This window comes from Haliotis asinina, chromosome 9 (genome assembly GCF_037392515.1).
Source record: "Haliotis asinina isolate JCU_RB_2024 chromosome 9, JCU_Hal_asi_v2, whole genome shotgun sequence".
Taxonomy (NCBI): Eukaryota; Metazoa; Mollusca; class Gastropoda; order Lepetellida; family Haliotidae; genus Haliotis; species Haliotis asinina.
This window is the reverse complement of record NC_090288.1, coordinates 28,176,086-28,200,172: the sequence shown is the minus strand read 5'-3', so window position 1 is coordinate 28,200,172 and position 24,087 is coordinate 28,176,086. Positions and strand designations below refer to the sequence as shown.

The 24,087-nt window shown below is 38.6% G+C and overlaps 1 protein-coding gene across 1 annotated transcript in view; it reads left to right on the top strand.

Annotated features, from left to right (window-relative positions):
- LOC137295796 (integrator complex subunit 13-like) overlaps window positions 1-24,087 on the top strand; it is a 500,051-nt gene that overhangs the window by 435,505 nt on the left and 40,459 nt on the right. The window contains exon 5 of the mRNA XM_067827349.1: window positions 13,668-13,758. Coding sequence (XP_067683450.1) covers window positions 13,668-13,758 — 91 coding nt within the window. The remainder of the gene's footprint in view (window positions 1-13,667; window positions 13,759-24,087) is intronic.

The following is a 24,087-nucleotide window of genomic DNA, read 5'->3' as shown; positions in this document are numbered from 1 at the left end:
ATGTGCTCTTGTTGTGATACTTTGAAATATGTGGCGTAGAATGTAAAACTTGTCATCCAATGACATGCAGGCTTTAGGTCGTCAGGGGCAACAGGTTGGGCTAGTGCTTAGAATGTGGACTCTTAACCTCAAAAGACCATGGTTTGTTTTCTCACAGCCTGTGCCTTCTGCAATGATATTGCTGTTATCACTCTCTCAGACCTAGTCATATTATTTCTTCATACACTATGGCTGGTTTATAGACTGCAGAGGAATGAATGTCTGGTTAACTGATTTCAATGGACAAAACATGTTTTGACCTGTTCTGTTATTTCACTGAAGTATTAGAGTCAGTGAACCAGGAGGTGAATTGAAATGGGGATTTAACGTTATTTCATTCAGACAATGTGATGTTTCTGTGTGGCTACTTGTACTAACCCACACTTATATAAGCTGGTTTTATTGCGCTAGCTCACTGAGATACAATGCTGCACTTATACATGAATATCCCACTCAGACACATTATACTGACTACGAGCCAACAGTGAGGTTCAGACAAGGACCAACAAGTACCATATTTTATCATCTTTTGGTACGACTGAACCGGCGACCTTCCGCTTAAACCTGGAAGTAATGATACGCTGAACTTCTCCCTCCAGACTTAATGATCCTTTTCCAGAATGGATCAGACGTTTTGTCACAATTAATTGTTAAACAGTTATTTTTTCACCCATGTAATACTGTTCAAAAATAGCAATAATTCTCTGTCTATAACCAATTTCCATTTAATCTCTCAAGCTTAGGTTCTCTTGTTTCCTTTACTTCCAATCATGATTTCAATGGAAAAGACACCAAATTGATCAATTAGTGCAAATTGATGTGTTGATCTTTGTGTCATTGCATTATAGGTTCATCAAACCTTATGAAGAGAATAGTGTGTATGTGTATCACAAGCTGGGGAGTGGGGTAGTGTAGTGGTTCAAGTATTCGCCAATGGATTAAATTCCCCAGAAGGCAGAATGTGTGAAGGCCCCATTTCTGGTGTTTCCCCCCCCCAGCCATGATATTTCTAGAAAATTGTTGAAATCAGCATAAAACCCACTCACAAGTTATGGACAACATCTGTAAAACATCTGCTTTGCTGACATTTTGTTTTAGTCTTTTTTCCTTCTTAATTCATTTGTAACCATACATTTGTGGCAGTGATAAAGGTGGGTGTGCATCTATTTGCTGATTTCAAATAGTTCAAAGTATCTTACACACTTTACTTTTATGACTCACGTATTCATACCATTTACACATATAAAGTTTGTAAGATACTTGTAATTTTCCTAAAATATAATGGTAAATTCATAGCACAGTGGATAACACACATTTGAGAGCACAGACTTTGTTAAGCGCACTTCCAGAGATGAATCTATCAGTGAAGATCCTAGTGTAGAACTGATGTAAAATAACCCATGCTTGTCGTAAGAGCTGACTGACGGGATCGGGTGGTCATGGCATTGTATCCTAGTTGTGAAGATTGATGCTCATGCTGTTGATCACTGGTTTTTCTGGTCCAGTCTCGATCATTTACAGACTCCCGTCATATATAGCTGGAATATTGTGGGGTACTGCATAAAACTGAACTCACACACTCCAGAGATGAATTGGTGAATCTGTTTTTTAAGTCTTAGTTTTTATTTTATTTTTTGTCAGTTAAACAGTGGCAGTGAAGAAACACATTTCAGTTCCAAGTGATATTGATTCCAAAAAAGTGTTTCTACACAATCAAAATCACAGCATTAAAGTGATCACAGAGCTTAACAATCTAATGAAACCTATTGATTTTAAAGTTTAAATGAGAGAATCTTGGCATTTCCATTGCCCTGCTAGAACTCTTCTTTGCTTTGGTGGAATTAGCGCTAATCTTGTGTACTTTGTGAAAAGTTATTTGTTGGTAGCTGATGTGATATCCAACATGAAGCCAGATGCAATAATGAAATTGTCCTGGTTGAAATGACAGCTTTCTCTGATAACAGGTGAGGTTGGTTAACTCGCAGAGCAATGGTGGCTGTTATTATTTCCAATATATATTGGAAAATGCAAAAAATTAATGTTATTAACACCCAAATAGAACATTTTAGTGACATTGAATTCATCTTGCTTGTTAATAATTGTGACTGTTACTGTGTGTTCACATTATCAGGTACAAAATGAAATGCATCAGTTTCAGTGAAATTACATTCATTTTGCATGATAATATTTCTAACTGTTTATTGTGATCATATTATTAGTGTGTATGTGAACGCTGGCTTACTCGGACCCCACATATCCGGAAACCCCACCTTCCGGACAATTTTTATTTGAAACGAAACATATGTCCATTAATTGTACTCGCTTGACCAAACCCCGCACTTCCAGACATGGACGGTGAATAGTCAAACCTTTCCCATAGATTTCCATTGAAAAATTATCCAGTTATCCAGATGGAGACATCTGTGCAACGTGCATGTGTATGTGTCACATTAATACCCTTTACCGCACATCTATGTGATTTCATTCTTAATCTATAAGAAGGCATTTGGTGTGAATTGATTAATTAGCCATCAAAACACTAGTGACGCATATCACTCGGATTGTTCATCAGGATTAGCGCATGTGAGAACATCTCATCAGTAACGAAAACACATGTTAAGTAAGATTAAGGTAAACTATACTGTAATTGTACTGTACATAACACTTATAAATTGACCCCTGCAATCTGTCGTGATGCAAGTTAAAAATAGCCTCCCACATGATCTAAGTTATGTGATCCCGTCCAGAAGTTTACTTTCTGCAGACAGCATAAGTTTGACTCGATGTCATATGTTTTTATGGCATTTAAAATTTAAAAAAAAGAATATGCAATTGTCAAAATAGAAACTTTTTGTCATTGATTTATGTTTTTCATCGAACTTACCATTTGAAGCTCCACATGCTACATGATTACGTCCAAGACAACCAGACAAATGGTAACCTGCATTCCGCCTTCCATGTATTATCGGTACACTTATGTGTTATGATGATTTGCTTTTATTACCATTGACTGTTGATTTATTGATATACGTACTTGAAAATTTTTGCTTTCACTTAATTTACACGTTTTGCTTGTTTGATCCAGTTAACTGGACATCTCGCTATCCGGACAATTTTTGAGTGAAACCAAAATTTTCGGATAAACTGTCCTGTAACCTCAAACCAGTTGATCTTGTGAGTTTCACCGATCCTTGGACTCTGCAGGACCAACATCATTACTAAACTAAGCCTTCCTGATCCAGACTCCAAATTTGAATGTATCTTAATCTTGAAACTAAACCCAAAACAGCTGACGGAGGAGAGACTACAGACTGACACTATATAATCATATTACATTTACTGATTTGTTAAAAAAATGGGATGCAGTGTGGAACTCTGGAATTATATTCAATTTTAACCCACCAAAGATTGACTTATGACTTTAAATGATAGTCTAAGGATGGTAACAGTATTGCCCCGCCCAATGGGCAGTTTCTAGGGCAAGGTCAGTTAAAGACCAGTCTGCCCCAAGTCCAAACTGTATTAGTTGATGCTCAGGGCGGTGAACTTTCTAGATGTCGAAATAAATGAGCAAGAGTGAGTGACTTACTAAGCTTTACGCTGTGCTCAGCAATATTCCAGCTATGTTGTGATATTGCTGAAATATGCTAAAAGCAGCTTAAAACCAGTGTAAATAGAGTTCTGTCTACTGCAATGGCATTCTGTTGAGGAAAAAGGTTAAAATATGACACATTCCTTGTAACACTGACAATATGTGAACTGATGGTAAGAATATGATGTAATAGAAGTAAATGCATTTTCTCATTGGCTCATTGTTGCTGCACAACATTGTCGTATAGAGGAGTGTGATAAAAGATTGCAGAATGTGTAACAACAGATTCCATAACAGGTCCTGGCATTTCCATGTTGGATTGTACTGTAACTTGTGCTTGTTTTCATGTTCATTATGCAGCAACCCAATGTACAATGTAGAGCTTTTTGATTTTCCCGTGTTAATCATCATCAAGATGATTCATCCATTCTGGGAGAAGTGTAGTGATATTTGGAAATTAAAACGTCCAGAAGAAGCACTTGTGATCCTGTAGTTAAGTCATTGTGTCATTACAAAACTGACTCTGCAGAGTTGCATGTGATGGGTAGACAGAAACCTGTGATGTGAGTTTGAAACCCAGGATGTGCTTTCTTTTTGTACAAAGTCATCGTGCAATTATGTAGTTGGCTCTGCAGAGTTGCAGGTAGTGGGTAGACGGAAACCTGTGATGTGGGTTTGAAACCCGGGATGTGCTTTCTTTTCCTACAAAGTCATTGTACAATTATGTAATTGGCTCTGCAGAGTTGTGGGTAATGGGTAGACAGAAACTTGTGATGTGGGTTTCATACCCGGGATGTGCTTTCTTTTTCTACAAAGTCATTATGACATTATATAATTAGCTCTGCAGGGTTGCGTTTGATTGGTACACAGAAACCTGTAATGTGAGTTTGAAGCCTGGCATGTGCTTTCTTTTTATACTAGTTTTTATTTACTAAGTCAATGTGCCATTATGTATGTGGAATCATGTTCAGAGGGGTTACTCATTCTGCTTCAGTCCTCGATCCTTCACTCCCTCAGTCACTCACCTGAATACCTACTCAATGTGCATGTGGTGTTTTTCTTTATCTTATCAAGTTTGATGGTGGTTGTGAGCTTTTGCTGCCTTTATTCATAACATCCATTTATTTAACATTTTGTCTTCTTCCAATTATGGCTATGCTTGGCGACTTTGTTTCATGAAATGAATCCAGTGATTTTATCTCTGAATTTCAGAATGATGTCTCTGTGTTAACATGGAAATGGTAGTCATCCGTATTGAAATCGGGATTTGATGTTGTAAGTTATGAGAATCAAGGCAGAAGTGATAGTTGTGTCTTTTTTGTCAAGTAATATTTTCAGAATGAATGAAAGTGTGTGGGTCTGATGAAAAATGTAGTTTCCATGGAAATAATTGAGGAGACTCAGTTGAATATATAGTGACATCATCACTTTGTGGGGACATTTCAATTTCCACTGTAGAATGTAGGGGAAAGTATTCTCTCTTATCAACAGTATAGTGTTACACAGCTTCAAGGAGCATTGTTTCTGTGAGTGAAAGATGCTGTATACAGAATAGGTCCTACCTAATGGTCACACATGAGAGTAGGTCTTCACTAATGGTAACCAACAGAGTTAGGATGTGTTCAAGTTGATAAAGGTTACTCCTGAGAGTATGTCTTCCTGATGATCACCTGTAGAGACAGGTCACACCTGAGAGTATGTCTTCCTGGTGATCACCTTTAGAGATAAGTCACTCCTGAGAGTAGGTCACCTGTAGGGACAGGTCACACCTGAAAGTAGGAGAAACCTGGAGAAACAGGTTACACCTTAGAGTAGGTCACCTGTAGGGACAGGTCACACCTGAAAGTAGGAGAAACCTGGAGAAACAGGTTACACCTTAGAGTAGGTCATCATGATGGTTACCTATATGGACAGAACGATATGTATGCTGATCAATAATTTGTCACAACAGCATGGATGAACATCCATTTAGTAAACCCCAGGTTCCCCTGACTGTTATTTACAAACCACCTTCACCCATCCTGACTGTTGACTGCTCCTTGACTCCCAAACTCATCACGAGATCATCAAAATGCCAGCATATTTCACAAATATTTAACAACAAAGTCCGAAAGAGAGTCCCAGATGGTCATGACAAATAATAATATTATGAAGACACTCTCAGACAAAAATAGATATTGCACGAATAAATCGTCCTTGTCCAGAAAGAATAGACTTAATCCTGGACACATGGTGGCATGAATGTGTGTTTTGTTCAATTATCCTCAATACCGAAAGTTTTACGCATCCGTTTCAAGTGTGCTAGGCTCATAGCCTGTAATCCGCTGCTGTATAAATGTCTCTTTCATTTTAATCTGTCATGGCATTGCGTATTCTGTGCGCTGTTTGCTTCCGATTAGGGTTTGTAATGCTGTTGTCAAACACTTCAGACACAAGTTCATTGGTACTGGAAGTTAGGGTTGATTTGACTTTATAGAGCGAGAAAGGTTAGTGCCAGCACTTCCACAGTTTTAGTTTCTCTGTCTCAGACTGACAAGCACCTGCATTGATGTTAGAAAAACTTATGGCTGTAATTACTATTTGTACAAGGCACAGTTTGTTAATGTACTTATCAGCATGTCAGCAGGTTTTTGGGTATGAGTTTTTCTTTCTTTCCTTAAGTGTTTTTTGGGTCTGCCAATCCAAATAGTGAGTGATTGTAAAATAAATGTAAAAAATAAACATAAAATATATATTTCATAAATGTTTTAATAAGAAATAAAAGAATGCAATAATTTAACAAAAATTCCAGTGCAGGAATGAATGCCATTGCCATTCAAACTCTTGTTTCTCAAATGTTCTTGTATTCTGAAATTCATGTAAAAATAATTTGAAGTACAGTGAAAATATATCTGTGGTATCTTTATGTTTTAGCACAGATTAAAGTTCTGTTGTGACCGTGTCAAAGTTGGTAAGGATGCCTCTGCTATGTGAGAATTTCACCTCCAGCCCACTTAAATGGATGTGCAGCTCCAAACATATGCTGTTACATTCAGTCCATAAACAAAACAAATATATCTTGTCATTTAGAACAGTTATGTTTATTCAAGAGGCGGCACCCAAATTACTTTCTTGACTGGCCTGTTCTCATTTTCAATGTATTTTGTTTTAAGCATGCTGTTGTCATCCTTCTTATCTAGTGTGCAAATTTGGTAACAGAGATTTTGTGGCCGTGTGACAGAAGGATTAATTAGGTTTAGTTATGGTTTCTCTGGTGATTTTGATAAAGGGCTGGCATACTGGGTGATTCCTGAAATGAATAGAATCCATTCATTGTAGTTTGTAATCCAAGACATTTCCATTGACTGATCACCTCTGTCTGTGAAAGGTTGTCTTTGAAAGGTTGTATATAAAATACCAGATGTCAGTCAGGGATATTACTAGTGATAATCCAATGTATCTGCAGTTACAGCACATACAACAGAATCACTTGGTTCAAATCTGGACAATGCATAAAGTCATTCTCTAACTACAGCTGGAATATTTCTGAAAGCAGTGAAGACCATGTGAATAACTCAGAATAACACAACCTATTTAAAGAACACAGTGTGCTTGTAATACAGAAAGTGTTTGATATGTTGACAGGAATACAACCTGAAACATCAGAAAGAGTTATACTGTTGAATGTAGACTGTATGGCTGTACAATGATTAGAGAAGGGACCAGCTCTGCTCCTACAGGGATACCTTTGAACCATCGCCAGGGATACTGGCAGAATATACTAAATAACGCAGTCAATGCTATCCTAACTGGATCAGAATCAGGAAGTATCTTGTCTCAAGAGTTTGTATACTTGCGAAATTTAATTACCACAGATGCTAGGTGGTGCTGCCAACGAGTCGGAATGGTAGAGATCACCTACAGGATGAGAAATACGATTGACCTGCGATGCTCACATGTTTCTTTGCTGTCTGTATCACATATGTACAAGTAATTGTTGGACTAATTCAATTTAGGTCAAGTATGTTGGCAGGGGCTCTGAGTTGCAATAGGTAGTAAGTTGATTGTAGATGTTTGGCCAAAAGCTAGTCAGTGGCTATCAACTGCTGTAGACAGTATTAGGGGGAAGACTTTAAGCGGTGGGAGGTGGAGGTGAGGTGTAATGGGGTGCAACATTGTGCTTTAGAATATTTTTCTCATAGGACAACGTGCATGCATGTGTATGTGTGTCTGCTTGTACTAGAACAAACTTGATCTGATTTTATAATGCTAACTCACTGAGGTACCATGCTGCAGTAAGTCATGAATATCCCACTGAGACCCATTATACTGACTGTGACCCGACTGGTCCTTGTTGTACCCATTAATGACAAGGACCAGGCAGGGACCAACATGCACCATTATTGGTATGAAGTGGCCAGGGATTGAACCTACGATCTCTGGGAAGACACACTAACCACTACGCCACTGAGGTGGTCCTATTTGGGCTTACATAGATCTGTTTCCAGTAATATCTGCATGGTTAGGTATTTCAGCTGGCTTGGAGGTTGTCCCTAAATAGGTCAAATATAGCTATTTCTGTAAGATAATGTGTCCTGAAGGTGAACGTTTGTAGTGTTTTGTCATTTGAAGCATGATTTTAAGTCTGAATACATGCTGAAACTTGAAAGATGCTGTTAAGGGATATCAAACTAACTTATCTGTACTATAAATGGTAATTTGAAGAACTACAAATAAGTTGCAAAATCAGTAGTAGTAGTACTAGTAGCGCTCATCAATCAACTGCCTTCCAAATACAAAAAGGTCCTTCATGTCAAGTCCAACAAGCTGAACATTTTCCTGATTTACTGATCCATACTGATCATCAGTGATCTGTTATCCACATGAATCCCCCATTCACGATCACTCACTCACTCACTCACTCACTCACACAAACATCCAGTACCCAGAATCCTTCATATAAGTCCAACAAGCTGAACATCTGCCCGATTTACTGACCTGTAGTGACTGTCATTGATCTAAACTACTCAAAAAATAGAAACGCATAGGGAGTATTTTTCCATGTAACTTTTAGAATTTCAATCATTGGTGTCTATGTAATCAGTATATCTATGGTGAACACTGTCTGCAAGCATTTCCAAGTTTGAATCCATTGTCATCGAGGACAACTCGCCGAAATGCACCAAAATCCGTTTTCCTCAATTAATCCAATAAATTGAGATGGGAAGAAATTCCTTTTGCATGCACATTCCATGCATCATTTCCAATAAAAGTGTGCGGGTTTCAATGCACTTGCAACAGTTGACAATCTTAAATTTGGTGTTAAAGTCATGCCTAGACTTAATGAGAGTTAGTTTGACCCCCTGTGACCACACCCGCTCAGGACAGATTTATTCGGCTTCGACATTTGCAGAACAGGCTCACCACAGCATTTTCCACGTCAGTAGTGCCAGAACAATTTCTGATCAGACTGTGAGGAACTGCTTACATGAGGTTGGTATTCGTTCAAGAAGACCTTTGTGAGGACCTGTCCTTACACATCAACATCGGCAACAACGCAGACAGTGGTGTTGCCAACATCTCCCATGGCCAAAGGTGGAGAACTGTTATCTTTAGTGATGAGTCACATTACATGCTGCGATGTCCCGACAGAAGAGCATGTGTCTATCGACATCATAACGAGTGCTACCCTGCAAACTGTGTACAGGAAGTAGACAGATTGTGTGGTGGAAGTGTCATGGTTTGGACTGTCATCTTGTACAGTGGCAGGACAGATCTCATTCAGGTCCAGGGCAATTTCATGAACCACCAGAACATCATTTTTTAGCATCATAACACTCGGCCGCATACAGCAAATAACCAGGGATTTCCTTGCCCAGAACAACGTTCAGGTTCTTGATTGGCCCTCACGATCACCCTATGGAACATTTGTGGGATGAATTGGATTGTCATGTGTGACAGCATGATCCTCACCCACAGACGTTTCCTGCTCTGTTTGTGGCCCTGAGGGAAGAGCACCAACTCATTCCCAGGCACTTTATCCGTAATCTGGTCCAGTCTATGGGACGCCGATACCAAGCAGCCATTGATGCTAATGGTGGCCACACAGGATACTGACTGCTCTGTGACCTTGATCTTGGAACACTTGTCATTTGTGACTTAGAGTTTCTTGCAGCATTGGACTGTTAATGCTCATTCAGGTTTTTTCCATGACTGCCCTGTATTGCAGAACCTCAAGTGTATAAATTGATAACAATTTTCAGCTATGCATTTCTCTTTTTGAGTAGTATATTATCCAACTGAACTCCTCTACTCACACACAGGGTGCAGGGTAGTGCAGTCCACTGATTTATTACAACTGACTAGAACCCTAAGCAATGCACACCAGCCAGTCTGTCAGTCAGTACTTCCACCATCAATATCTTAATGCTGTAGACTATTCCGAAGTTGTCATTACGTGGCATTCATTTCAGGAAGAAAGGCTATTTAAAGTGTGCTAAAGTGTGCTTCTTTTATAAAACCATTTTGTCTCTTACCATGTTATGATCATATATTTAGTTGAATACTCTTGTTGTGAGTTACTTTTTCAGGTTTTTTTTTTTTTTTAGTGATGTAGTTGGGTGTGATAGTTCTGTGGTCATGGCATGTTTCGGTGTGACATGATTGTGTATGGCATGTTTCGGTATGACATGATTCTGTATGGCATGTTTCGGTATGACATGATTCTGTATGGCATGATTCTGTATGACATATTTTCTGAATTGTAGATCAGGGGATTGCAAGCAAACTCTCAAGTCGGTCATATTTAATAAACTCCCTTCAGAGAAAAAAACCCCAGGAAAATAACTGCAGAAAATCTTCATGTGTTCAACTTTCCCTTGCTAAATGTGAACATAGATTAATCATGAAAAGTGCAGTGGCAGTAGGGTAGCCTAGTGTTTGTAGTGTTAGCTATGTGGAGAATACATGTATCATGAATATTGGGTAACAAATATGTGTAATTATTCACAAGTATAATATTGTAATTAAGTGATTGATGCACAATACGGAACCCCTATGTTGATTGTTAGTTTGTCGTAGTAATAACTAGTGATCTGACATGATACTCAAATTTGGTATGTAACAGACTAATAATTATAGTCCACAGTACCATGTGCACCATTGCAAACTAACATTACTGGCACTACTGCAATGCTAGTACATATTCCATTCTTGCATATCTCACTTTAATAAGGGCTCAAGTAAAACATGCTCAGATAAAAATTGTAAATGTTCATTCATATTTGGTTCTGGTGACCACGAATAACGAATTGTATTCATGAAGGGCTGTGACTCAAATCACCGAATATGTGAGTGTATCATAACGGCCCTACTGAACACCCAGTCTCTTTTTCCCACATGGATACAATGTGTGAAGCCCATTTCTAATGCCTCCCGCCATGATATTGCTAAAATTGTCCCAAAACTAAACTCACTCGCTCAGTCTTGTGACTTGCAGAAATTCTGTCAGATCGGTTGTCTGTCATCCAACATTTATATTCTAAGAAATCTGTATCATAGGTTTGCCTATTGGAATGTTAGAATTGTTACAGTTCCAAAAGAGCTTGATGTTCAGTACCTTATGTGTTGCAAGTGATCCAGTCCATGTCAGCTCACTGATGCTGATCTTACAATTACCGAGATTGAAACCACCAAGCTGGGTTCAATTCCCTACATAGGTACAATGTGTGAACCTCATATCTTGTGTCCCCATTTGTGATGTTGCTGGAATATTGCTAAACGTGGTCTAAAACCATACTCACTCACTCTGGCAGTACACAAGATTTTTGTCCAGACAGATACAGTTTTGTGGTCAGTATGAGCGCAATGGATGCCAAACTTGGTCCTTTGTGGTTTGTCTAGTCCACATTCAAACTGGCTTGTGTGTTAAATGTACTGACTAGCATGATATGCTAATATTGCTGACTACGGTACATCCACATGATTCTGTTCACTTCCCACAAGCAGACGGCAGTGTTGGGAACAGCAGACGTCATCAAAATTTCAAGTGTGTGTAAATATAGCCTCAGTCCCCTATGAATAGTAGGGTGATTACCAGGGACTTAATCACACATCTGGTCTGGAGATTTCAACATCAGTGATTAAATATGTAAACCCTCACTTCTCTCTGAGTGATGAATTCATCATGTCTGCATTGTTTGTTTGTCTCTGAATCTCCTTCTCAGATTGGTTTCCAGGGAGTTATGTACCGATTTGTACAGTCGAGCCTCTCTTCTCAGCATCATCAGGTAAGTTGTTTAAAAAAGATATATCAAACCACTTCCATGAACTGAAGCAAGGAATATATACTACTTAGAAGAGGTTATGGATTCTTAATCTGTTAGGTTGTTAGTGTAGTGATATGAAAGAATAATAGGTCTCTGTCTTCCTTTGAGTGGTCTTTGGTAAATGACAGATTAAGTATAGAATAATGATATAATTGAGTGACCCTTAATTCTTTGAGTAGTAGGGATGTTTTCAGTGACATGACAGATTAACCATAGTATAATGATATAACTGGGTGACCCTTGAGAGCCATGCCAATTTATCCTTATCAGAGGAGTACACAAGGTATTTGACTATCAGCTGTCTGACTTCAAATTTTCCAAATTCTGTACAGAGGCAGAGTGGGTTAGAATGCTGCCTTTGTGTGCTAACAATAAGGTGCCTTAATCTGAGTGTGAACACTGTCAATGTAATGACGACCATACAGTTACATTGTGTCACTTGGGTAATTTTGTGTAGTGTTCATGTGGTATCAGATGGTGCTATCAGCCCATTTAGAGAGGCAACATTTGAATATTTATTAGTAATTTTGGCAATAATGAAAAACATTATGACATTATGAGTAGTACAAGACAGCCACTTCTTTGTCTCTTCCCTCCAAGAATGTCTGTACTCACATAACATCACCAGTACTTGGTCACATCGTCATGTTAAAGTTGCCAGGAATACAGTACATTTTATACAAGCTTGTGTATGGATTTTCTATTTTGAAACAAAATAACTGTCGTGAAGTGACAAGTGCTTGTCAATATTACTTGTCATCCTTGTCTGATTGGCTGCTTCTGCATGCAGTGTAAAATGCCAACTGCCAATCAAATTGCCTTGATTACGTACAAGTAAAAGGTCTATGTTTTGTTCGATATAAAGTGAACTGCTTTGTCTCTTTGAAGATGCCTTTGACCATCTGAGCTGGATATTTACATCTTACAAATCATGTATCAGCATGTACGTAGTATTTATTTATGTTTCTAGATGTTTTGCACAGTTCTAAAAAGACTCCCTCTCCTTCAACAGTGACACAGTATACTTCACCATTAAAGATGTTTAAACTTGGTTAATTACAGGTACATTGACACAGCAGGGACCATTGCTGTCTAAACTTGCGGAATCAAGACGGTCATATGACCAGAACAACATTCTCTGGACCATATGGAGGTCACATATCCAGGACAGTGCTGCTGTGGAATATTGTATCCTTGAACAAGCACAGCTTGAATTGTATCCTTGATCAAGCAGGCAATTAAATACCAGCAGGAAACATGGTTTATCCTTTTTCAAAGAATGTTAATAAATATTTTAATGTTTGATAATGACAATAATAGATTATACATTTCCATTTCATATTTGAAATCAATGTGCATCTGACATGAATAAAAAAATGGAATTAATTATTTCATTTCATGCAACAATTATGAGAAAGACATCTCAAAATTCGATAACAAAATCAGGGATCTTTTATACAATGTTAGTGTTAGAAGATATACATTCGTGAAGTAATATTGCATAGTGTTGTTCTTTATTCCGGTTCCTGAAAGTGATCTTAGTTCTACAACTATCATAATTCTAAGTTAAGTATGGGAGTTAGTTTGTTGTAGTCACCTTCATGGGAAGGTGCTAGATGTCTTCAGTCAGATGCATGAGGTCAAGTATGGATGATGTGTGTTGACAGAAGTGTCGTACTGTGTTGTACAGTGTCATACAGTGTCATCAAGAATGGTGGTGTATGTTTCAGACTGATCCTGATTGATCACATAGAGTTGGTCCTGCTTCATATCACAGCTGTCGGAGACGAGGCCAAACTGTCTGAGCGGCCAAAACGAGAGGTAAATATGCTGTTATATCACAGTGTCAGTTGATGAGTATGACAGTAGTTGAGGAAGAGAGAAGATTGTTGTTACTGTGGCAGTAGAAACAATAGCATCTTTCATTGGGTATGTTGGAATATCTGCCACATTCCATACCTAGTTGAAAGTAATTGCCTCTAAATCTTGTAAATAGTCATGCATCCAAATCATTGTTGATGTGATAGACACAAATGTGTTTGCTCACTTGGCTCAACATGACTAAGCTTCAGATCATGACGAGAGAGGGCAGTACCAAGATGTCTAGAGTTAGAGCCAGTTTCTGTTTGGTGTTCATTCGTGAAGAACCATAGTTCATATTGTTGGAGAGGAAGACCCTTTCTGGAAACAAAGATTTAAGTTTTGTTCATGTCATCCAAGTGGCTTCACAAAATGCTCCCAAATGTTAATGTTGTGTTTCATATGATCGAAGATGACGCATGATTGCTCTTTGCTTTGTTCCTGCCACATATACATATCGAAAGAAGTTATGGATGACCTGGCTCTGTCTGTGGAACTTGGTAAACAGTAGGAACGTCTGTGGATATGCCCCTGACTTAATTTGTGTCCATTTATGATACTAGCTGGTTGATCAAGAGAATAAACATCTAAGGACTCAAAATGTGGTGCTGATGGGTTCATTCTGCTGAAGGTCATTAGGTAATCTGTTATCTGTTCAGGCACAGGTGCCTGATTTATATGTATAGAAGACTTACAAATAAGATGTCATGATGAGGAATAAAGACATTATATCATAAAATATGTTTTAAACTGGTTTGTGAAAAAAACTCATGAAATACAACATTTCTTCGACAAATTCTAACAGAAATATTTGAATCATCAGTTACATATCTTTCTGCTAAATCTCTACCTGCAGGATACACCCTTTGTTAATAAAAAAAAGATAATCATCAATAGCACCCTTTTCTATGTCATGTGTAACTGGTATTGTCATATTTTTTAGAAATATTGAAATATTTTGGTATTTCTAGGTGTCTGTGGCACAGAGATGCTTCTCATTCACGTGCTAGAAATTGAAGATGAAACCTTGGTTGGACCCAGTCATATTTCTAGGTTTGTGTGCACCTACTTCATGGGTTTCACCAAGGCGATAAACATGTGACAGCTGAATCACTTGGGGATTTTCTCCTACACAGATCAGGAACACCATGGCACACTGGTGTACGATGGTACGATGTTAAACCCAGCTCACTACAAATCATGATGAATATTAACACAATATTCAATCTGACATTGACATTTCACCTTTCTCCACTTTGATTACTTGACATCATGCATTTTTCATCAAGAGTTCTGTCTCCTAACCTTGACATGCAAGCTGCACAGGCATTGACGTTGGCTGACTAAAAGCTGACCATATTGGAGTTAAGATCTGTTATTCACTAAGAAGGCTTTATGAATTGGGACCCTGCAATATAACAGAAATATACTGAGAGAACCATTGCTGGAGGGTTTCTACACAGATATATATAGTCAAGTACGGAAGTTGAGTGTTGACCGAAGTGTTGTAGCAGTGTTCTTTAATATAAAGGAAAGTGCAGTTGTGTGACATATATGATATAATAATGACCAGAGTTCCATTGTTCAAAACAACCCTAGCTAAGATCAACCTTAAACACTAAGGTTAGAGTTACGATCACCTTAAGAAAAAGATACACCCGTTGCACAAAACAACCTTGGGGCAACATTAACTCGGACTCCTACCTTAGTCATAACCTTTACCCGGACTGAACTCTACAGCGTAGGAGTAATGACAGCATCCCTAGTTACCATCTCTCTTCTTGTATTCGTTCAAACCTTCTTTTTAGATAGCTCTGGCTACGGCTGCCCATATATCTGAGCTGCATGCTTTGGATGTGTCTGCCTTGGCTTGAGGTGGGAGGGACTTCATTGTCAAGAACCAGTTGTTCTGACAGCCAGATTGCTTGTTCTCTATTCCACCTCTGTCATTGATTGTGGATCCAGAAGACACGGAAGACTTGTCCTTGTGCCCAGTACATGCTTTGCAGATCTACCTGGTCGTGTCTAGAGTTTTTGCAGACTACGGAAAAGACTGTTCATCCCCTTGTCAACAGCCTCTACTGGGGAAGTCTCAGGCCACTCTGGCTTTCTGGCTCCATTCTACGATCTTGAGAACCAACTTCACTGGACTACTTCCATCATCGTCAGCGAAACCTCATGAGACTCGAACATTAGCACCTACGATGGCGCTACATAGGAACTGTTTGCTGCAGAGCATCATGGAGGCTTGGTTCTGGCAGTCAGAGACAGTCTTTGCCGCACACTATCTACGGGATCTGTCGGTGGTGGATGTTGAAGGACTTCATCAATTTGGGTCCTTGGTCTTCACACAGTAAGCTTCTTCTTCCAAGAATCGCAGTTAACAGTTTGTTCACGAGATCGAATAGCTATGTACTTGATAAAATATGTCAAAGTTATCCACGTCTTAAGTATTGTTTCAATGGGCAAGATTGACTCACCGAGGGAACTAGGGCATGTGCATACCGTCATGCGGGACTATGACAGACTGTGGGCTTGTCTGGTATTACATGCTGAGAAGATCAACATTCCACTTGCTGACCTCTACTCTCTGAGCAATTACATCAGTCAAGAGTTGATTCCGATTACCCTTCATGGGTGTCGAAGTGTTCCGCTCCTAATCCTTTTTCATTTGGGGTAAGTCAGGGAGATTGGATCTGAACGTTAAACTAGTTGAGCATTGAGCAGGCTATGCCTTCTTTCACCAGTTGGGTGCCTGTGAGGATAGTACTGAAGCAGGAACTGGCCAGTTCGAGCTGCGGTTTCCTGACAAATCTGTGGGGCGGCTGGGTTTACTTGCCAAACTACATCCTTTTGTTTGTCAAAAGTTGCGGCTGAAAACCACAGGTACTCCGGAGCACCCACTCAGTGGAGTTCTGTGCTGTGTAAGTCAAGGGGTGTTTTGAAGCAACCCATCACATGTGTAGAGTTAGTATCGAAGGAAAGATACTTCTCTCGGTCTTCGTGTGACATGTGTACTCCTCTTGGTGAGTTGTCAGGATAATGTGCAGCCCTCCTGTCAACTGTGGGATACTGCATAATATGAGATAGGATAAGTTTAAAAATTTGTAAATTTTACAATAAATTGAATATTTATATGCTTATCCTATCTCACGCTAAGGATTCCCATCCGACCTGCCCCACATCACAGATTACGATGGCACCAAGGCGAGAATGACAATTGTGGGTTGTCACGTGAGGCTTGAGCATGCAGCACAAGATGAAGGATGATTGACAGGTGTCTATAGCGAGAGAGAGGGCAGAGGTCAGGTAGTCAACATTTTTTGTTCTACTTAGCAAAAACATGTTCCACATAACGTTTGTGATTTATAGGATATAACAGTTAACAATTTTACACATCTTGCACCAGCTGCAACGTGAAGACTTGGATGGAAACCATTTTGTTTGATCAAATTTAGCAGGAGGAATGTCATTTAACATTGTTTAATGTTTAAGCCACTAGGCTACATTGCTGCCCCTAACAGGTTCACCCAATCCAGTGATTTCCCAGATCATGACTCTTGGTTTGTCAGTTTCATACTCTTGGCTGCCCAGCAAAGTGATAAAAGTTTAGTGCTTTGGGGCGTTGTTAAGTTTTTCACACATCAGGCTGATGTGCTCTGCTATTACTGAAATAGTGTTCAGAATGGTGTTAAATTACCAAGTCATGTTGACTGATGCTTCTATAAGGTTGACATAACATTTTAGTTTAGAGTTATTGCATGTTATCAATATTTTGTACACCGACACCAGAGAATAGGTGAGTACCATGGATGAATGTCCAAACTGGTACTAACTGACCGACTGAGTGACAGAGACCTGCTACAAGTAACTCAGTGTCAGAATGGCTGATAGAGTTTGATATCAACTGTTTTGTGTGAGACATGAACCTGTGATGGTTTAGGGAATGAATAGTCATAGATCACAAAGGCAGTCCATCATCATAATGATGTTCAAAAGTTTTGAATAACATAGATCACCATTATCATCATCATCATCATCAGTAGTGGCAGCAGCAGCATCTCCGTCCTTTGATCACAGACAAAGATTGTTTAGGAATGAAAATCTGAACAAACTTTATGAACCAACGAATATTTGAATCATAACTTGAGACACAATACGTACATGAAGGTAGCCTTGACTTTATCAGTGTTAAATGGACGCAGAAATGCCTGAAGGGTTATCACCATTTTATGACAAGTTGGCGGCACAAGAGCTCTAAGAGATGAATGTGTTCTGTTAAGTATCAATATTGCCCCTATAACGCTATTACTTTTTCAATCATACTGGTTGGTCAATAAATCTTCCACTCGCTGGAATCATTATATGTCCAGCTTGTTGCTGTTGTGGGAAAATCAACTGGGCACTGTGCAAGAAGAAACCATTATTTCAAAAAGCTGCATACCTTTAAACTGTTTTGGGATTTTTTTTAGTTTAATAATTTTAGGAAATGAAAACAAGTAATTTCATGATTAGCAGCAATGTTAAATTTTATGTCCCCCATTTTATTTCATGCCTGTTAAAATTCCTGTATGCTTGTGGCTGGACATTGGTGGGGTAGCTGGTGGGGTGATTAAAACACTCACACCGAAAGATCTGTGTTCAGTTCCCCACATGGGTAGAATTAGTAGAACCCATTTCTGTTGTCCCATGCAGGGATTTTGCTCGAATGTTGCTCAAATTGCCATAAAATCCAATTCACTCCTGTATACTTGTGTCTGATTTGTCAATAGAGCGATCCAGTTCGTGCCGATAAGGCCCACCCACTTCGTTTTTTAACGCTAGGGGAGGCAACCTCTGACTAACAACAATGTCATCACCACCAGCGAAACATATGTGATTGAGAATGGTGTTGACAAATTCTGCTTGTGGTACTTTGGTATCCGTTGTTTGTGAATGATATTTAAAGAGGAAAGTTATACGTATTTTATTTTTAAGATATCTTAGTTGACAGACTGTAATTGGCGAGTGAACATGAGTTACGTGCCCGATGAAAAATTGTCTCGGCCAGCGGCTGCGTGTAGGAAGCATATTTTCTTTCGAAATAATTACTCTAGCAGGGAAGTGAAACTGAAGTATGTTGGGTTTTTTTCTAAATTCACATCATGATTTTATAAAAAATGTGAACACAACCACTTGTTCAAGTTCGACTGAGTGAGTGAGTGAGTTTAGTTTTACGTCGCACTCAGCAATATTCTAGCTATATGGTGGCGGTCTGTAAATAATCAAGTCTGGACCAGACATTCCAGTGATCAGCAACATCGATCTGCACAATTGGGAACCGATGACATGAGTCAACCAAGTCAGCGAGTCTGACCACCCGATCCCATTGGTCGCCTCTTACAACAAGCATAGTCGCCTTTTATGGCAAGCATGGGTTGCTGAAGGCCTATTCTACCACGGGACCTTCACGGGTCACCTTTCATGGCAAGCATGGGTTGCTGAAGGCCTATTCTACCACGGGACCTTCACGGGTCACCTTTCATGGCAAGCATGGGTTGCTGAAGGCCTATTCTACCACGGGACCTTCACGGGTCACCTTTCATGGCAAGCATGGGTTGCTGAAGGCCTATTCTACCACGGGACCTTCACGGGTCACCTTTCATGGCAAGCATGGGTTGCTGAAGGCCTATTCTACCACGGGACCTTCACGGGTCACCTTTCATGGCAAGCATGGGTTGCTGAAGGCCTATTCTACCCCGGGACCTTCACGGGTCACCTTTTATGGCAAGCATGGGTTGCTGAAGGCCTATTCTACCCCGGGACCTTCACGGGTCACCTTTTATGGCAAGCATGGGTTGCTGAAGGCCTATTCTACCCCGGGACCTTCACGGGTCACCTTTCATGGCAAGCATGGGTTGCTGAAGGCCTATTCTACCCCGGGACCTTCACGGGTCCCTTTGATTAACAAAGCAGATGTATCAGGACATACCCAGAAACAAATATTCAGCACCTAATCTTCAGCAAATCTCAGTAAAATTGCTCTCTACAAATCTGTACACCATCCTAAAATGATACTGAATATATGGAAATATATTTTTATAATCATCCTCTTCAATTCATTTTTCTGAGTGTACTTTGTTGTGGAATCCTAATTTACAAACTTCCACAATACTGGACTTCATGAACTGTCAGTGTTTAGGTTCAGGTATATAACACCACCATAACACAAAGAAGATCCAAGATACACTCTGCACCTGTACACTGACCCATCTTCCAGAAACAGGAAAATCTTTGAACAAAGGATCCACAGTTACCAAAACAATTAACTAGGTTTTTCCAGAGATAATTACTAATGTACATAAGGTACAAAAAATATATACAAATTCAAAGCATTTTGTCCATAAAATTACAAATGGACATCATTGCTTCTTAAACAATGATACTAGTAATCTTTGTTTTATTATATCTGAGACCATATCCCTAGAGGACATAACACAAAATCTGATCGATTTCCTTTTCTGGAATACTTACTAATGTCATAAAAAAACATATTAAAGTTGTTTCAAAATGTGGTAAAAGTCATAACAAAACTTTAGGACATTTAGGAAAATGTCCTAAAGCATTCACATCCTGCAAACCAGCGTGCAAATTAATATGAAGCTAATTTTCCAAATTACCATGCATCAACAAACCTTGAACAATTTGTCCATTTTACTAAACAACACACTGGTTCAGCCATGAAACAGTAATAACTTCCTCAAAAGCTGGTGATTTCAAAGAAGTATTACATCAAATCTGAGTTAAATGTATGTTTTGATATTCGTTTGAGTTACATGAATAGTCAACTGAGATTCTGTAAGTTATTCTGTTCCAAGATTGTGTGGCCAAAACGTAGCATTTTGTAGCATGTTGTCTTATTTTTGAAACTCTGTGGATGTTGAAATACCTTTAATATGAATTTTGATACAAGTAATCACTTTCAGACTAATCTTATGAGCAAATATATTATTTTTTCAAAAAAAACCATCTTAAAGCAGGAGCAAAGAAACTAACTTAGTGTCAAATTATTGCTCTGCCATGACATGTCTGTAGTGTTGTCTAAGCATGCCAGGTTCTGCTTTCAAACCACAGGAATCTAATATGTCCGTCAGTTAGGTATAATCGTTTATAATTGATTGTATTATTATTTATTTTATTACCTTTCTACATTTACTGAAGGATGCAAGCTTCTTAAAAGATGTCTTGCTATCATTTCCAGTGAAGTAATTAAAATGACAGTTGTAATGACTGTATCATTCCTAAAGTGTTCCAGTGTACCTCCCCTGCATGAAAAAATTATGTTGTAGCAAGAATTTAAAAAAAATAGTATTCTCTTAGTTAAGAAATACAATTCTATTTAATTCCCTCCAATATTCCAGAAAGTCATTATTCTTCTTGCATAGTTTTCGTCTCAGTCCACATCTCTTTATAGAAATTCCGAAATATTTAAGGCATGGTTTTATAGACACTCATTTTGAAATGCTTTTCATATTTTCAATATTGCATGATAGGCATCTGTTTATACTGTCCCTTTGAAAAAAAAATATTACTCCTCAAACATTTTGCACTGTTAACATATAGTGTACTGTGCAGTGGCTCTTCAGACTGTCCTTTTGAAACTTGACAACATTATAAAATGTGTGACAAATTTAAGTATATGTAAGATTGAAGGCAAGTTTTGCCATTTTGGTTGATCCTAACCAACATCAGATCGCTGTCAGGTTTGTTTACATTGTGTCATGGCCTTCTCACCTGTCTCGTTTCAGCTTTATGGTCTACCAAATCAATGCCCAAGTAAGCAAAAGCAATTTTATAAGTTACAAAACTTGTCCATGTGCATAACACTTGCGAAGCCTTAAACTGTTAGTTGTTGTCATCTAATTGATAATGGTTTGACATGTGCGAAAGTGTGGAAATTCATGCTAATTCTCAACTTTGAGCAGACATAGGTTTTGTGAATGATGGTGCCAACAATTATCTGATCGTGGGGCCTGTTGCATTCCTTGATTCACCTCAATTTTTTTGTCTTTTTTCAAAGTATAATAGATTTTGCAAGTGTGAGTGGCATAATTTGAAGCTCATCGCTTTGGAGGCTTTGTTTTGATCCGGAAATAAGTCTGATATATCCACAATCTCTTGCCCTGCCTGCTGATTGACTGAAATCGACGAATGTGCCAGCTTTGATCAGCAGACTGGATAGGTCTATTATGAAATAGGGGGAAAAGTTGTTGACCACCAAACTAAAACCCTTTTTACTCATGGTTTTGAGTTTGTGGCAGAGCCGGATATTTTGTGACAAATCATGCTCATATTACTATATGGTTCAGGTATTTGGGAGGAGAGGTACTAGGTACATGGATACGGTACAAACTACATGCTTAACATCATTTGGGAATGTTTGCAGGTGTGCATCAATTAAGGCCATATTGGTTGGGTGTGGTAGATATACACACGTTTCTAACACGTTGGTAAGCATACATGGGTTTTAGATGTACATCACTTCTTTTTCACAACTGGTGTTTCATATGTTTGGATAGAGCAAGATGCTGGAAAAACACGAATGTTTAACAGCACTTTTGCGCAAAGAATCTGTGATATATATTCCCAGATTTTCATGACTCTCTCTGTACATCCAAAATTTTAAGGAATTACTCGACTTTCAAATCATTATTACAGCCTGAAATATATCTTACAGCTCTCAGTCATAACACCTTGATTTGTGCATTCCATGAATTATTTATTGTCTCTCTCCTTGGTAGAAAATGCCCAAACCATGACTTCTGTCGCAAATTTCATGATACATGTTTTCCTGTTCATGAAGATGTACATATGTTCTTCCTGTCACATGTTGAGGCTATGTCGTTACAATCAATTGTACTTTGGGTCAGATGGCTAAACTACCAAATAAATAAACTGAATTGAACTGAATCTATTGGTGCCTCCATTTCGATGGATTCTTCTTTTTCATCTTCACTGAAAGTTTGTCCTGCACGATGTAAAATCAGCTCATATTGGTGCGATCTAACTTCCAGGTAAAAATTACATCGGGAACATCTTTTACAGCTGCAGAATCCATGGTCACTGTCAAGTTATATATATAACCAAAAATAACCAAAGAGGAAGCCATCGGCAATGGTCACATTTGGCATCATGTCTCGTGATAGTGACTCTGTGCATTAACTGTTTGTTGTTTCCGTAATAAGCAGAATTCTTAGGCTGTTTTTCATGTTTTTATTGCAATTTTACAAACCTTTTGAGAAATTTTGATGCGTAAAGTGATCTTTTGGATGTATTTTCCTTATATAAAAAAATAGGTAATAAGATTGAGGAAATTGATGATTTCTTTCAATTCAATACCAAACGTGAAGGTGAAGCATCAGTCGGATTGCTATTCTTGTTGTAGACTCTTTAGCTTAACAGGAAATAAAGAAAATAATTTTGTATCAATATGTATCTATGTGACATGAGGACTAAAATTCAAAGAACTCTGGTAAAAATAATCATGTTTGAACCAACACAACTCCCAAATTCCAAGTTTGAACATTTTGATTTTGAAAACTCTGATAGAATAACTAAGATTGCGACAGTGATATATGATTTTTCTAAATCCTTAGACAGCACAGTTAGATCCCATAAATACAATCACAAGACCTTTATCCAAGACAAAGAGGACCAAAAGAAAAGCCAGATGAAATGGAAATGAGTGATTTGTGAGCTATACACAGAGACAAGCACAATCCCTTTGGCACCCTTTTTCTATAACGCTGATCCTTGTTGGTCAAGCAAAGAAATATAAAACATAACCGATCTCAGACCCAATAGCCAGGGGTGTTATTAAACATCATGGATTAACTTCTAAAGTTCTCTGTGGCAGAAGAGTGGAAAAAGTTCTCTGAATCAAATGGAAGTATTGAATGTCTTCCTGGATGATGCCTTGTAGTCCCACTGGGATCCAATCTTGCAATGCTTGTGTAATAAAGTGGACCTTATCTCAGCTTAGCATCGCCATCATTTCTTGCCAAATTCGTCAAGCAACTTACCATGTTTGTTTTATCAATAGCTAGTTTTAATCATTAGGACATTTTTTCGTCTGTGGAGATGGGAAGGTAATGACTGGATCGCCAGATAAATATTTGATTTCAATTTTACTCCACTTGCAGTAAATGCATAATTTTCTGTGTCACTGATGTGGTTATTTACCAAGTTTACCCATCATTTCCTTACAGCTTGACATAATAATGCTCAGATTGACGACTTCACACGTTATTA